This window comes from Stegodyphus dumicola, chromosome 8 (assembly GCF_044657685.1).
Source record: "Stegodyphus dumicola isolate Sdum_Otavi_A_Nest chromosome 8, ASM4465768v1".
Lineage (NCBI taxonomy): Eukaryota > Metazoa > Arthropoda > Arachnida > Araneae > Eresidae > Stegodyphus > Stegodyphus dumicola.
The window spans coordinates 155,105,977-155,123,518 of record NC_140775.1 but is presented as its reverse complement, the minus strand read 5'-3'; the positions used below and the strand labels follow the sequence as shown (position 1 = coordinate 155,123,518).

Here is a 17,542-nt window from a genome sequence, read left to right as displayed (position 1 = left end):
ACCCAAGAACTAATTTTGACGTTTCGTTCTCAACAATTTTGTTGCAGAGGTAAATTAAAACTCAAAAGAATGTCAAGTAAGGCTGAATTCAATTCACTGTATTATCGGCAAAATATCCTAGAACCAATTTTCGACGCAGAAATTCCAGCCTTTTATGGAAAGGACATCAATAAAGATGAGATTCATATGGGCAAAACTTCTAATCACACTTCTAAATCATCTGCATCTTTTTTACAAATAAAGAACCAGAAAAAGAACTAAATGTCCGTAAAATCACTTGATGCTTCCCTTGTGAACTTAAGCACTTTCGGTTTGTTAAATTAATCTTAGGTAAATGGCATCCAAGCATACTGGATAGACTTTGGAAAACGATCCGAGAGGAATAGGATGAAACTGACGTGAGGATGCTACGAAAAATTTACTTTTACACATAATTTGAGCTAGAGCATTAACCAGGAAAGCAAATCGGTACGAAATATATGCCCTTTATGTATAAAATTAATTATCAAAATCCTTTAAATAAAGTGCAAACGATCTTCCTTATTTACATCAATTTTTATTTTGCTAGTCACTTTGTAGAGACATTAGGCAATTTTCCAAGCAAAAGACGTTAACAGTTTCTTCACCGGAACGTAAACCACGGACCTGTCGAATACGCGCCGAGCGTGCTAAGCATTGCACCACGAAGACATGCTAAGAAGATGGGAAATATACCTTATAACTTCATTTCGGAAATATATAATTTTTGGTTTCTGCAGAAGACTAACCTTTCAACTGAAATATAAATAATGAAGTTTCTTTATATAGATGCCCATAACAACTTTTAAAATTTGCATATTTATTAATACACACGGTGAGTCAGAATAAAATAAATTTTCGAGTGCCAATCAAAAGATTTTTAATCTAAGAAACATTCTGTTAATTAACTAGTATGCCTTTCGAAATCCATGATAACTACTGAATGAAAATCAACTGCATTTGATGTCTGTTATAAGTTCGCGAAAAAAACGCAGTAGCAATTTTTTCTAATGCTCCATCCCATGTTTGATAAGAGCATGCTGTAAGACGAACTAGTCTCGTACGAAAGAAGAATTTCTTACAATCTAGCTATTCAGGCCTTGTTTTATTTGTTTTGCGAAATGATTTATTTATACAGGTTCTTTTACTACGCGTTCACGTTATTCGACTTTTCACTAATGTGAAGGTGAGGAATTTCATCAAACGACAGCTGCTGTTGAAGATTATATTTAACCAGCAGGTGAATTTTTATACAATTTTATATGTAAAGAAAGACGGAATCATTATACTGTTAGTTCCTAGCTTAAAGTTATAAAACAATTCATTTGTATTCTTTATTCACCATCAGGTAGATCGTTAATTTTCATTGTGCTAACAACTGAATAATTATCGAAAAAAAGTAATGGATGATTATTTATTTATAGCCACTAAGCTGTGTCAGCTTATAATTATTTAACAGGTTGTTTGATTGATTAACTGAATACAAATAATTACAATGTTAAATACTTCCGACTAAAAAAATTTCTGCGAGTAACTGATAATAAAAAATAACTGATAATAAAATGCTGATACACAACGTAACACTGGGATAACTGTGTTACGTTGTGTATCAGCATTTTAAGTTTGTATTTCTTTTATTTTAGATACCTCATAAAGTACGGTTAGAAGGCCCTTATGGAGGGGGTAACCAAGACTGGTACAAGTTTGAGGTAGCTGTGATGGTAGGAGGAGGAATTGGCGTCACACCTTATGCCTCCATTCTCAACGATCTCGTTTTCGGCACCTCCACTAACAGATATTCGGGGGTGGCTTGTAAAAAAGTAAGTATTTCCTAGTCAGCAAATGTTTTTCTTAATTCTTAAAACCTTTCTTAATTTCTAATTCTAAATAATGAAATAATCAAAAAATTTTTGAACAGTAGAATTTAATATCATCGTTTTAAGTATGTGTAGTGGAATTTCTTTCATCCGAACTAATTAAAGTCATAAATGGGTACGAAAATTAAACTTTAAAATAAATTATTAAAAATTTTTTGTTTTGCTGTATTCTTAATAATCATAACATAATTTTCTAGTAAATGCATTAACAGACAAGTGGAACAAAGTTTAAAGATAAGTTTATGATAAAAATATTATTACATAATTTAAACAAAAGAGAGTTAAGATAATTTTAAACATCTAATGAAAGGTAAATTTTATTTTTGTATTTTGTTATTTTTCTATTAATTATAACTTTTAAACAAAAATTGCATACCCTCAGAAATCTGTCTGGTCCAAGGACAATTTGGTTTCCTACTTTTGGGATGGAAGCTTTCCTTAACTAATGCAATCATAAATTATTGTATTAAATGTATTTCGAGTTGTACACCTTGGCAGTAATTCTCTTTCTGTTATTGACAGACTGTTTGGAAATTTTTCATTAAGAAGATCATTAGCATCTGCTTAGTTAAACTAAGATTCTTTTCTCATTTCAGGTCTACTTTTTGTGGATCTGTCCATCTCACCGGCACTTCGAGTGGTTCATCGACGTACTTAGGGACGTCGAGAGAAAAGACGTTACTAACGTCCTAGAAGTTCACATTTTCATCACGCAGTTCTTCCATAAGTTTGACCTGAGGACGACCATGCTCGTAAGAATTTTTCTTTGCTCATAAAACTGATCTCATATGAGTTCAAGAGAAAAATGCGGGAATGTATATAGCACTCATATTTACCAATATATCAATACTAAGAACGATTTAATTTTTTGACTAGGTTTTTATTGTTTTTCATGTTCCTCTTAGTGCTATATTTTATGCCTAACTTCACACAATTTCTGCTTCGCTACTAACAGTTAAATTTTCTCCTCCAATGACCAGACACTTACTTAACTGATGTGCATACTGTCATTTTCGCTTATGTTAAATATGAATGGATAACATGTAGTGATGGCAATTTAATATCTCAAATAAAAGAATTCCAAAATGCAAAGACTTGCTATGTTTGAAGGATTCTGCTTTGTTGCATGCAATCATTCTCAAAATTTCTGTCCTTAAATTATGACGTTGCAGTTACGTTATTTCACATTTATTTGCTACAATTGTAGAGAAGCATTAAACATGAAAAATGAGCAAATGCCCTCGCTGGGACTCGAACCACTCGCATACGCGTCGAGTGTGCTGACCATTGCACCTCGAAGGCATGCTAAGAAGGCAGGAGAAATACCTTATAAAATGCTTTTGCATTAAATTCACTACATACAGGTTTTTCCCAAATAAGCCCATAAATAAGTAAATAATGGATAATCTTAATATCTTAAACAATAACCCACTTAGAAAGAATTTAAAGTACTTTTGAGGTTTGTTTGAAAACAATTGTATTTTTAACACTTTACAGCTTTATTCGCTAAGATAAGGTGATAATTAGCCTGAAATTACTGCGTCAACATGAACATGTATAATTCAAATTATTTTGTGGAAGGAGGAGTTACTTAAAACCTGCCTATCTGAAAGGGCTAGACAAATCAATGAAAATAGAAAAGCAATAAATAGAGCTAATTAATTTTAGAAAAGAGCTGTCTAAATTTCACGACATACCGTTTGTCGGTGAACGCACTGGTATCTATTCACAAAACATAAATAAAAGAATAAATAAATAAATAAAATTTTTAAAAAAATTCAAATGACAAGATTTCGAACATTTTTGGAAAAAAAAATATTCGAAATTAAAATCAGTAATAAAATGTGACTCGAATTATTATGAACGCTGAAGACTCCAAGTAAATGTCCCACTTCACAAACTGAAGAGTTCTTTGAGATAATTTTAGCAGCACAAATATTAACAAATTGGTTAAAGAAAGAATATTATTCTTATCATTAATAAAAACTTATCAAATTCTAGTTTTCGGACCTTTATTTTGCCCCAAATAACACGAATCCTTAGGACAAAAGATTCATATCATTACTTCCTGTACGAAGTAAAGGCAGTATTGTAATCACGAAAAATTCCGGGTATGATATTTCAACGAAAATATCCATTTTGACCGCTATCAAACGCAATTTAACGATATTTTTGCGTGACATCTGTACTTAAGGGCAGGATAAAGGACTCTTTCCCCAAGCGAATCATAAAACTGATTTAAAACGGATTCCGAAGAGAATTTTTTGGCGTCTATACGTACGTATATATGTATGTATGTACCTCTCATAACTCAAAAATGATTAGCATCAGAACGTTGAAATTTTGTATATAGGTCTGCTATAGCATGTAGTTGTGAACCTCCGATTTTGGTGGCAATCGGCAGTACCAAATATATATATATATATACTTTTGGTGCGGCCGATTTGTGCGGCAGAGTGGGTATTTAGCCACTTTGTTACTCTGCTCAGTGAACTCAGGTTTTTTATTCGTGCATATTTTGCTTTAAAAATGATTGAATTATGTTGTTTTTATCTTCCGGTTAAGATTTTTATGCCTTTAGTTACTCTGCATGCAATATTTGTAGAATTATCAACAGTTTAAAAGTTGCTTAAGTGCTGCTAAACCTAATAATTATTTTACCATAGCAGACATATTTGTTTACGTTTGAAACTTAGCAAAATAGTTTAGTAATTCTTTCTACAGCTTCAGTTTCTTTTTGCCGAGTGGGGCCAAAAGGAAATTTTTAGTTTTGTGCACCGAAAATCTGCTTTCTTCCCCTCCGGTCAAATTGCTTGTTTTTGCGTAGAAACTTTCATTTTAATTTATTATTATTATTATTCTTTTAACTGTATTTGATGTTTTATGTTTTTTCTATATCTTTCAGTTTTTAATGAAGGTATTTTGAGTTTTTAAGTATTTTTGCCTTGCCGCGAAGTAAGAAATGAACTAATTGAATGAGAAATGTGTTCCTAATGAAATTCGACGAAATAAGTTTAAATCAAATTCAGGAAAAAATGCGTATGATTTAATATTGCGCACAATGAAGTCATGTGGTGTACACATCAGCTTTTTTACATAATGCAAAATTTTAAAGCTCTCTTAATTAGACTGGATGGCGTTAAATCGTATTGTTAAGGAACCGTATAATTTCCTGAAATGTTAATATCTGATATGGGATCTTTTATATATTCCAACTTCAAAAATTAAACTAGTTTTTTTGTGCATCATTAATTAATTATGATTTTTTTTCCAGTATATATGTGAGAATCACTTCCAGAGGATCTCCAACAGGAGCATGTTCACTGGCCTCAAAGCCGTCAATCACTTTGGAAGACCTGATATGACGTCTTTTCTAAAATTTGTACAGCACCAACACTCTTACGTAAGTATCGTTTTCCATGTCTGTGAATATTTAGATATTTCGATAGAGGTATGAAATGTGAAAATTATCCTCATATTCCATGCATTTATCTTGTACTTGAAAAAAATTCAGAGAACACTTTTTAATCCGACCATTTGTGCAAGTTATCGTTAAAAAAGCCTGCGGTAAAGCATCTTATGCAGGCCGTTTCTCCTCTAACAATAGTACATATCTCTGATGTGAATTATGCGAAGTGTTTCATGAAATAATTTGGTAATTTATCAATTTTTATTCAAAGTGATTTAAGCAAATACATTTTAAACTAGATGTTGCTTTTGCTTGAAAAGATTCGTCTGAAAAGTCGTCTTATTCGTCTTGATAACATTACAGAATTTTGTAAGGTGTCTATTTATTAACTCATTATCTAATTAATTTGTCTGTACTATAGTCAGCTTCTATCAATAGCAAATCAACAGACCGGCGTTGGCCTTTTGCTTGCCGAGTTTTTTCCTGTGATTAGAAAAATCTAAGCCTAAGCTTGTTAGGATTTTGGTTTGCAAAATTTCAGAAATAATTACTTTAACTTTGAATTTGCATTTTATGTTAGCTTAAATTCCGTGAAATAGTGGAGATTAAATTGTAAGCACAACCGAAGCAAACTGCTAATTTTAAAGTTTTATAAAAAGATTACTTAATCCCTCTTCTGTTTGGAGTAGTTTTAGTAAACGAGGGGGAACGGTTGCCTGCATATCTCACTAGAAATCCAGTTTTCAGTTTAGTGAGTGAGCGGTTCCCTACAGTTTAATTAATTAAATAACCAAATAATATAGATTAGATACATGACCAAAATAATTTAAACCAATAATGTATCAACTTAAAGGATAAAGTAGTTCATCAAGCTTACAGTGATTAAAAGACCTTCTCGCTTCCTTCACGTTCACGTGATATTTTGGTTTGGTTTTATTTAATAATGACAAAGCACTCGAAGGCTATCTGCCTAAGTGGAGGTATGCCTTCGTAGAGGACTTTTTAAGAGAAACTGGTTAGTATACACGTAACACATAGGGAAAACCACAAAAACAATAATATTATCAGCCCGCTCGCGGGATTCAAGCACTGAACCAAACTACAGTTTTCAGCGCCCACCCTTCACATGATACTATGAATTTCAAATGTGATGGTCATAAATAGAAGATATTGGGTCTGCAAGTTAGAGCAGCTAGTTTATAAGTTGAGGCTTTAAAAAAACAAATAAAAATCGTCAAATAGATCCAGTGTCTTATTTTTTGAATTGAGGTATAAAGGTATATATTGGTACAAAGAAATACCAAGTTTAAATTTTTCTGCTTCTAATTTTATATTTTTTATTTTAAAATATTAAAATATCAGAGAATGATTTGGAGCCCCTGAGTGTGCAGCAAGGGGGCGGATGCCCCGTTTGCCGTTTTGTAAATCAGAAACATATATCAAAGCAACGAGTCAAATATGAAAGAGTTTAAAGACTTTCAATAATAAATTTTCCTATAGTTATCGAATAAGGGTTAAGATTTCAGTGAGCCAGTTCTTTCACTAATCTCTCTGCGAATTCCGTGTTTCAGCATATGAAACATTTTATGTGTAATTCCTCAAACAACGGTTATTATTTTACGACATTTTTGATTTGCAAATGCAGTGTAAGAAGTTAAATGTTTTACTTAAATTAAATCCAGAACGTTTTTGTGAAAGTAAACTGTTGTGAAAAACTTCGTAATTGAAGTCACAAGTCTAGAATCAATATTTAAGGAAGCAATCCTTGTAGCAGTGTTTCTCGACTACACAGTACAGGGCTTAAATGCAGCCTAATCTCGGCTTTTGCGCTTTTCATGCTTTGAATAAAATCGAAATTGCAGCGGAAGGTCCTATAAAATTACCTGTAAAATTTTAATTTATTATTTAATTAGTGTAGCTAAACTTTTTTTCTCATTGTACATTGTTTACGCTTTTATCAGTTTCTACCTCTATATGTGTAAGAAAAGCATCACTCGTTTCCTGAGAGATATCGGCTGAGAATCTGATTGGAATCAGCTTATACTACACCCTCGTCTTTTTATATACTGTTACATTTAACTTTTCAAATACCTATTTCTGTAATGATAAAGGAAGTCATCAATAAAAAGGAAGGAAAGCAAATAGTCACCTCTTAATCAAATAATAAAACGTTGCAAATGCATCATACAAATTAGAAATGAATAGAATTTCTTTTATTTGACATGATATTTACAGCTTTATTTTATTCAATTTCTACTCTCACAAATATTTTTCTCTGTCCTGCAGGTGAGCAAAGTTGGAGTTTTTAGCTGTGGTCCATCAGCTCTCACGAAGAGCATCAGCGTCTCATGCGAAACAGTCAACAACCACAGGAAGCTGCCGTATTTCATCCACCACTATGAGAACTTTTAATAAAAACTGGCCTTTTCTGCAGGCTAGTTACTTGTGCCTTAGAACATGATAGTGCCACGAAGGTCCTAGAAAGCAATTTCAGTTCCAGAAAAAAAAGAATTTACAGTCGGATGCCTTCCTCCGGCGCATTTCGAGTTGAACTCTGGTCGGAAAATTGTTGCTTTCGCTGTGATATTCAGTTCAGTATAGCTGATGAACTTATATGAACTTGATATCTTCAACAAACTTTTACTACCGATGAGAAATTTTAATAAGGGTTAGATGTGCATATTTATTGTGCATATTCGCATTTTGTACTTTATGTTAGTATTGTAACTTTATTATTATTTATTCATTTGCTTAACTTCTGGTTCTGAACTACTAGTGATGAAAAATATCCGTGACACTTGTGACAAAAAGGAAAACTTGCGTACACTATTTCTGTTATTTATGATCGCCAAATATTTGGAATTAAGAGAAGGAAAAAAAGGAGGACCATTATTACATCCCTCCAGGTTTCGAAAGCAAAGTTAAGAAAGCCTCTGTGCAAAGACGTTTCACGAAATAATCGAAATTGCATTAAGCTTTAAAGCCTTTATTGCACGATGAAGCATTATGGAATAACCAATTCTCTTTCGTGCAGCCTATAATCTTGAAATTAAAAATAAAGAACCATACTTGCAGTAATTCGGAAAATGTAAACCGTAAAGTCTTCCATCAGTCAGTTATAATAACTGAAAATTATCCCGTTAAGTAAGGTTCACTTTTAGGAACTATGCAATATTTGTGTTCCTCAACCTAATAACACATGAGCACTTGTATGTCGTTCGTTGTTCGAGTACTTCAGTGTGCGATATAGGCTTTAAGAGTTTTGCTTCAACACTGAAGCAAGAATAGAACATTATAATGATGAGTCAAGCTATATAAGCAAATTTTAAAGAGCTCTATATATAATATGTGCTATAAATTGTTTCTGTTGGAAAATACTATCGACTATTTTATTGGTATCACCCAGCAGTTTCAAACTAGAGAGGAATCAATTAATACTCCTAAGAAGAACGTTTTAGAATACGTTCCTTATCACAAAGAATGCGCAATAGAGAAAAATGTTTTTCTGAATGTTCAATAGCATTGTTTAGTATGTACTATCGTTTCCATAAAAAAGAATTTTATTAAAAAGTTATTTGCTTATTATAATGTTACTGTTAACTTCTTCGGGATGAGCACCTTTGTCTGCCTCTTTTCAGATATACTTTAGTCAGACACAATTTGACTTAATTATAGAAAGAAATTTTACTTTTGCTCAAAATTTAAAAGCTTAACGTGTGTTTAAAGGGCCTTATATTCATGAATACTGTTAAAAATTAATTAGAAAGTTATTTCCAAAGTGGAGGATATAGTTTTCAAAACATACGAAACAAAACAAAATTTTTGTGCATTTTCAAGAGTTGACCAAAATTTCATAGTTCATATTATAAATCGTTTTCTAGTCAGTGTATAGCTTTGGAAAGTTACTTAATATTCTTTGAATATGCTTTTTCTCCCCTCGGAACAGCTTCAACACTCTTAAAGAAAAAATTGCCATCTTTCCTAGGCTAATAAAATATCTGCATTTATAAGTATACCATCAGTTAGTTCCCCTTATTTTCTTGGTTTTGCAACTTTGTGTAGGTGATATCTGGTATATGATCTCAGGTTTCCGATTCGTCTCATAAATATAAAAATTGGAACGATATGTACTTTCTGCATGCCGAAACAATGGACTTATTTACAAGAGAGAAAAATGACAAGAACTGAAAAGAATAGACAAAATTTTGCCATTACAAAAAACAAAAATTTAAAAAAAAAAATGGCAACGAATTGAAGCGTCAATTTTTCTATGCAAAATAACAAAATTAACTTTTAATATTACTTTTTTTAAATTTATATTACGAAATACTGACATATATTACTAATGTATGTTATTACTAATGGAAAGATAACTTACAAAGTTAAATGGCAGGCGTCTGAAACAGTTCTGATAAATAGTATTTTTTCCCTTTACCTCCGCCTTCAAAAAAAAGTAAATAAATAAATAAATTATTCTGGAAGAGTTGAGATTTTAACGATCTCCTAAAAGGGCTCTTTTAAAGTTTAATGCAGTCTATCCATAGAGATTGCCAATAGATATGGCTCAAGTTAAATCCTCCTTTTCTTGTATTTATAGGATATTAGAAGAATATGCTTTAGACTAACATAAGAACGTCATATATTTTCTGTCCATTTGAAACGTGAAAAAAAAACGTAATGTAATTCCATGAAAATATTCGATGTTTTAAAAATAACACATCGTGAATATAAATCAATCAGATTAGAAATTTAAAACTAATAATTTAAAGAACTTAATGCATAACTTTTAAATGGTTTAATTTGTAATTTAATATCAGTCAGATTACATATGAAAGAATAATATCTTACCTTTTTCCAAATGGCAGCAGGCTCAAATGAAAAGTGAAAAAACGTAAAATCATGTTTTAATCTTTAGCCCTTTTGAGCAAACGAACAAACTACTTCTAACTGGCTTGTTTTTAAGTTTTTAAATTTGTTTCTTTATGTCTTCAACAAACCGGGGGAAAATACGATTTTACTTTTTATAGCTTTCCAGAAATATTTCTTAAGATCTTCCATCTATCCATAATGGTTTTTAAATTTTAGTTTTTTTCATTCCTTATAAGAAGAATATGAAAGCTTTTCCCTCGGAAATATATAACACTCCTTTAATTTTATCATAATTGAAACACGAGTAACACACAAAGAAAATTATGTTTTTTACTCCTAGCCATAAAAGAGAAAAATGAGAGCTTTCGAAACGAGTCCGAACTATTACACACTTCCTCAAAATGAAGTCTGCCCCATTCACCTTTTTCTTTTAAACGATGTTTGTAAATACCGCGCAGAATGTATGAGAGTTGATCTTATATTATCATTCTAGTAATGAAAAGGAAACAAATGTGCAGGTTTTTTTTTCCTAGATGCATTCTTTGTGAAAAGCTGCTAAAAAAGTAATTCGAATGTTAACACATTTTATTGTATATTTATATGAACAAATAGTTAAATGAATGACAGCCAGTGTATAAATAAATGAAATTTTACAGCCAAAGTGCCTACTTCTGTATTATTACTCTCACTCATGCTTCTCACTCTTCAAATTATACGTCTATTCAAATATATTAAAATATCTATTATATTTTACAATGTAAGTAATTATCAAATTTTGTAATTTACTATAATTATCACCACAGAGTTCACTGCAATACAGTTTTCTAACTATTTTGACACTAAAGATAAATAAGGTCATTATCTGCAAATTTGAAATGAAGCGTTTATCAATAATATTTCAAATTAAAAACTCTGCTTTAGTGCATTTTGGCAAAAAACAAAAAATTATCTACTAAAAATGGTTTATTTTTATCTCTAAGGATTTAAAACATATTTTACATTATATACAGAAAAAGCACTCCCCTTATGCGTGTTTATGAAAGCATGCACAATATATCTTTACATATAAAAACAAAATTAAAATTCCAGTCTCAAATATCTCTGTAGTCGGTTGGGAAGACCTAAAAGTCCAATACCATCCGGCAGCTGGGAACTGGAAATCAGAGCACTTCTTATAGCACAACGGGATAAATGCTGTAGACTTCTGGGTTCTGGAATGGCCTGGAATCCTTCATGTTCATATTCCTCAAATTGGTCGCAAATAATTTCCACGAATTCTCTACTCCTGGTTTCTTGGAGCAAAACATTTCGCATCTCGTCAAATGAAATGTAGGCATCCGGAATGGATCTCCACAGAATCCGTAGGGTCTCCGGATTAAACGTAATGTCCACTGATGACCTCAAAGAACCTTTCAAATACTTCCAGAATGAAGAGATCTCGTTGTGTATGATTGTTCCGCACTTGTGGAAGAAGAGGATGGCGTATTACCCTGAAAAGAAATATTGATTTAGACAAGAATAAATAAATATATTAAGAATAAATAATTGTGTTAGCAGTCAAGTTATTTGTATTTTGATTTGAAGAGTAGAAGAATGAATAGCATTAAAAAAGCATGCATTGGATTTATTTGCATATTTTCCCCCTTTTGCGCTAATTTTTTCTGAAAATCGGGAGAGAATAATTACGCAGTTAATTTAATTTGCGAAGGATGCGGTCACAATAAAACCATAACAAATGAAAAGTATTAATTTGCAAACTATTCTTAACTGTCGGAATATTATCTATTCAAACGATATCTACATTCCAATATGAATATATATTAAAAGTAGCACTACCGATATCTAACAAGATATCTTCATTTCCACTTCCTGTTGCTTGAATCTCGCCCGCTATTATAGCTCCTCACTACTATTTCCTAACTCACAAATGATTTAATTTCATTTAGTGAAGTTTTGTACGCAATTGGGTATCTGGGCTACAAGCCAGCACCCCAAATCGAACAAAGATTCTTATTTCCGGATCACCTCACAACAGCAACTCTTTTCGGTATCTAAGAAATGTGTTTTAAGAAAAAGCAAAAAAGATAATTTTACAAGAAAAAATTCAATTCCGGCACGAGAATTAAATCGTAAGATTAAAAGTGTCGAGCTGGTGACTTGCGATTGCAACAAAGCCGTAGTTAAAATAAGTAAGTATCATCTTTTAGTTTTTGTAAAATATTAATTGTGCGAAACACTCAGAGTACAAAGACGATATCTGTATCAACATTGTTACACACTTTGGTGTCACACTAAGTGAGAAACCTTGCTGAATAAAAGTGCAGATTTACAGAATATCACAAGATACGAAGCATGATGCTTAGAAATATTTTTATGCTTATGAATTCACTATGGTTGAAACTTTGCTATTGCTACTCAAACTGCTGCCGGAAGAACTATATCGACCCCGCATTTTCCACACTCACTCATTGCCAATGTGACTAGAATATGGTTAAGAGGTTCTTTTAATATTGAATGTTGAAGCAATTTTCATCTGTATTTTTATTTGAAGTGCAAAACAAAACTCCCAGAATTTTTTTTTTTTTTTTCGTTTGTTTGTTTTTACTATCTCACAGAGCAAAAATAAATGTTTTAAATGAAGTTTAAACGACATTTTTAACAAAATCTCCAATTTTTTTCGGCAAACTTGTTTAACGTTTTAGACATTTGACATAAGAGAATTGTTGCAAACTGTTTACTGTTGTAAAAATAACTTTTCATTTCAATAATTAGACTGCTGACGTGACATTAAGATAAAAAGATAAGAATAAAGAAGTAAAAAAGAATGGTTTTACAAAACAAATTTCTATTTAAAACTCCTTAAATAATTAATGAACTAAAAGGATAAATATAATTTATCGTACAGTTTAATTTTAACAAGAGATTAAATAATTTTCTTTACAAAATTCACCTAGAATTTACTATTCCGAATAGTCATTTATGAAAAACGAAATCGAATAATTGAAAGCATTTTGAAATATATAAGCCATCATCCTTATTAATTTATCAAAGACGCCCCACGGTTTTATTATCCGAGGTATAAAACTGTGATGTATTTGTGAAACGAATTTTTAATCCTTATTATTTTAGCAATTTATTAGTTTTTAATCCTTATATTTATTATTATTTTTAAAATACTATAGCTGAGAGCGCCTAAGATAGTCATAAAGAAGGAAAAAAAGTATAATTGTATTGAGTTCAACTAGAGTAATTTTATAAAAATACTTTAATTTGCAATAATGTCTCTCATTATTTGAATGCATTTTTTATTCAAAACCAATCAGGCTAGAAAGCAGAAAAAAATATTCTTAAAAACTGTGTTTTTTGCTTTGAAATCTCGTAGTTGGTTATTGATTATCAGACTGAATAAATATAAAATTAAATACTCCTCCTTTATTGAATGAAAAAAGGCTGGAGTGAGGAAGTTGACAGAATTTAATTTTAGACAAGGGCTATACATTACTTTTGAATAGCTGAGTTTGTTGAATAAAATGGAAATTGTTTTTTTTTCCCCCGAATCGGAAAAAAAATTACAAGGACCTTTATCTCATGCATTCCGCAAACGAGAACACTGTAAGAAACATGTGAATTTTTAAAGGCGACCTCACATGTGACTTTAAAATTTTACTCACTTATTGCTCGGGATTAGGCTTCGGCCTGTTCCATCTTCACTAACAAAACAGTGTTAGTAATTGAAAACGCTTACATCTTATACGTTTTCAAGAAAGGATAGCTCTGTGTAGCCCAGGAACCAGAATATATATATATATATATATATATATATATATATATATATATATATATATGTGAACGCGTGAGTAGATTCTAGTTCCTGGGCTACACAGCTATCCTTTGTTATATATATGTAAAAGAAATCTGAAACATTAACATACTGCATTTTACGAAATAGCAATAGTCTCGAGATTTAGCGATAAATATGCTTCATTTCGAACATGTCACCACTCCTGGCTTTCAGACTGCTCAGTATTTTAATCAAAAATTCTTTAAGTTCGCATAAAATATAATAAAAACCAAAAACAAATTCGAAATTCAAAATGCTGGCCTTCGAGGTGCACATATTCGTGTGCATTTGTGTATAGAATCTGATACACAGAGAAATTTTCCGCAGCTCGAGGAACGAACAAACAAACATAATTTATTCTCTATTACCTTATAGCAGAGATTAATATTATTATTTCCTCCTCCCCCTTCCCGCTGTACTGGAGGTTAACCCCTAGACATTATGGATACAAGCCATTTATCTCATTTGTCTATTGGTTCATACGACACTGCATATGTATTCTGAAACTGTAAGGTAGCTAACATAAAAGAATTCGAAATCCACTCGTATAAAATACACTAAATAGAACAAAGTGCTCATAAAAATGCACAAAAAGTGATAATTAGTACAAATAATGTAAACATGCAGAATAATATATAAGTATGCATTTGAATAATAAAATTATATCATGTATTTAGGCGCAGACATTTATTTAATTAAAAGACCTGTGATACTGTTGATATGCAGCTATTAAAAAAATATCAGTGTTGTAACTGAAAGTAAAAATAAGAATTTACTTATTCTTAAAAATAAATAAAAATTCTTTAGATATGATACCTATGATCTTAAAATTAGAAACAACTAAACTCCGCTTAATGTTAATTTCATGGCAGTTTGTAATTACAATAATTACTTTACAAATAATATTTATATAGGTAACTGCAATATCTTACTCCTTAATTTATCATGAAATCTATTTTTAAGTGGGTTTTTTTTTTCAGTTACAAATTAAAAACGTGCTCATTATAAACCTGTATTAAAATGATGGAGAAGGAAACAAAATTAAAACTTACCCGCTGTACGGATGAGCATTTCCATCATCATTCACAGATATCCAATATGTATACCCTAGGAGCCATAAGTCTCCGATAGCTATGTAAATATCCGTTAATCCGTAATTCAATAACACTAACAAATTGTGCAGTCTCCGCCGTATTAAATGTTGTACTTCAAGTCTAGGAAAGAGGTGACACATCCAGTAGTTTGTAGCATTATACCCAGCTTTTTTAAGATGAAGCAAAAGGTATTCGGTTATTTCTGATTCAATACAAAGTAACAATTTTGCTTCGACTTTCCATGAGACGCAGACCGTATGAAAAGCTTCAGCCACTAGGCTAGAGTCTGGATATCTATTATCGTAGAGTATTTTAATTAACTTGCAGGCTATTCCTAACATTAGCCACTCTTGAAACTCAAGTACAACTTCAACAGTGTCGTCAACATTGTATAAAGCTCCAGACACCTCCGAATAATAGACAGGATGAAAATATTTTTTTACATAATAAATATAATTTCGGAGGTGCTTTAAGAAACGTCTCATTCTTTTCCTATCCATCTTTTGCTCTAACTTTTCCAACGAAATTCTTTGATAATCCATGAAAAATGTAGTTGACGCAGCCGATTTAGCGCAACTCATTTCTTCTGATGATCTTAATATTCGCGCATATTTAACATTAGAAGGAAAGAAGAAAGTAGCAGATCTATCTCGTACTTCAGCCAAATCCAGAACGGTAAGCAAATCTGTTAATTTTTTCTCACGAACCTCAGAAACACATATGTCTAAGCGAGACAACGATGATGTTTCAGTCAACCAAAAAAACATTTTGGAAATGCACGTGTAAAATTCCTAAACTGAAGGAACAGTTACAGATCCTATTTATAAAAAGTTAAAGAAATCCTAGAGAAGACACGTGTAACGATTTTTAAAAATCCGATAATGTGTTTAACTGCCGCTGTGCCGCTGCCGTTTGCACCTCGCCAGTACTTTGACCATGCACGTAGGAGTCACATGAAGCCGACTTAGTTCCCCAATAGGAAGAAAGCAAGACGGGGTTGGATTTCACTTTGTTAATTATTACCACTGAAATACACAGTGGAATACCACTGAAATACCACTGAAATACAGTTAACAATTTTAATGGAACAGCTTTCTGAGAAATTTGCTTGCCAATGAAAGGTGGTGTATTCAATTATGGCAAAGCACACTAGGGCTATCTGCCTAAGGGGAGGGATGCCTTTCGTGGAGGACTTTCTAAGGGAAACTGGCTCGTATACACGTTACACATGGGGAAAACCACGAAAACGCCCATGCAGCCAGCCCGTTCGCGGGATTCGAACCTCGGACCGAACTACCAGTGTTCAGCGACTTTACCGCTCGGCCGCTGGTGGGCCCTCCAATGAAAGGAATCCACAGCAAAGATTGTTCCTTTGTGCCTGGGGTGGGTGAGTTTATTTATCAGAAGAGATCAGCTTTCAGGTCACCTTAGAATGCTATTGTGTCTCATCAAAAGACTTACTTTCGCCCATTAACGCAATCTTTTCAACATTTCTTTAAGCTCATGAGGGAATCAGAAGCTTTGTTTTGCGATCAAAAGCATATCTTGTCAGGAAAAGATGTTGCTATGTTCCGCCATTTTTCAACTATTTTATTATTTCCACTTATTTGCATTTAATCAAAATCATTATATATACGATAAAACTTTAAAATACATTATATATCACTCTAATTCCACATGCCTAATTACACGTTTAGTGCTTAGAAATCCTGTGAATATCTTTTATTGCCATTTTAAGTTACTGGTAATTCATCATTTAGCTTCACAATTAAGATAAGAGTCCGCGATTTGGGGTAGGCGATTTTTCGTGCATGTGCCGAATTATTATTTTAAAAACATCGAATTATTTTGTGTAATTCGTATGTTTTGATTTAGCCTCCTATACGTGATGAAAATTCAATTATATATATATATATGTGTGTGTGCATGTGTCAAACATTTTTTTTATATTGTGATCAGACTTAGTTTAAAATATTTCGTCATTTTAGCTTTTAATGGAAATATTGGGTGGTGCGGATTTTGGTTGTTCTGAGATTTCAGTAAAGTCAGCTTCTGTTTCCTTGATTTATGAGTTCTAAAAATACGCGGTAATTCTTACCACACAAAAATTAAACAGACAACATTCTTTCATGTATAATATTAGATTTGATGGAGTTTTTGATGATAATAAAATAAAAACATTTGTCAATTTAGTAAATGTTATGCTAGGCATCAGGCTATTACTTATTCTGGCCCCGACATACAATATATATAGTGTTAGAATAATATTAATAACGAATTAAGGTAAGCACATGCAGACTATCTGCATAAAGAATGTGTATTCGTGGAACAGTTCCTAGGGGAAGTTATGTAGGATTCACGTTACACCCGGGGAAACCGAACCGTGCAATCAACCCGTCAGATTTTGAAAGTAAATCATTCAGAAATGTTATTA

At 32.0% G+C, this 17,542-nt stretch overlaps 1 protein-coding gene across 1 annotated transcript in view; it reads left to right on the top strand.

The window, feature by feature from the left end:
- Positions 1-10,834, top strand: part of LOC118187761 (dual oxidase-like) — a 280,493-nt gene extending 269,659 nt beyond the window's left edge. The window contains exons 27-30 of the mRNA XM_085822620.1: positions 1,662-1,838; positions 2,492-2,647; positions 5,170-5,298; positions 7,591-10,834. Coding sequence (XP_085678746.1) covers positions 1,662-1,838; positions 2,492-2,647; positions 5,170-5,298; positions 7,591-7,716 — 588 coding nt within the window. The 3' untranslated portion in view covers positions 7,717-10,834. The remainder of the gene's footprint in view (positions 1-1,661; positions 1,839-2,491; positions 2,648-5,169; positions 5,299-7,590) is intronic.
- The last annotated feature ends 6,708 nt before the right edge of the window (positions 10,835-17,542 follow it).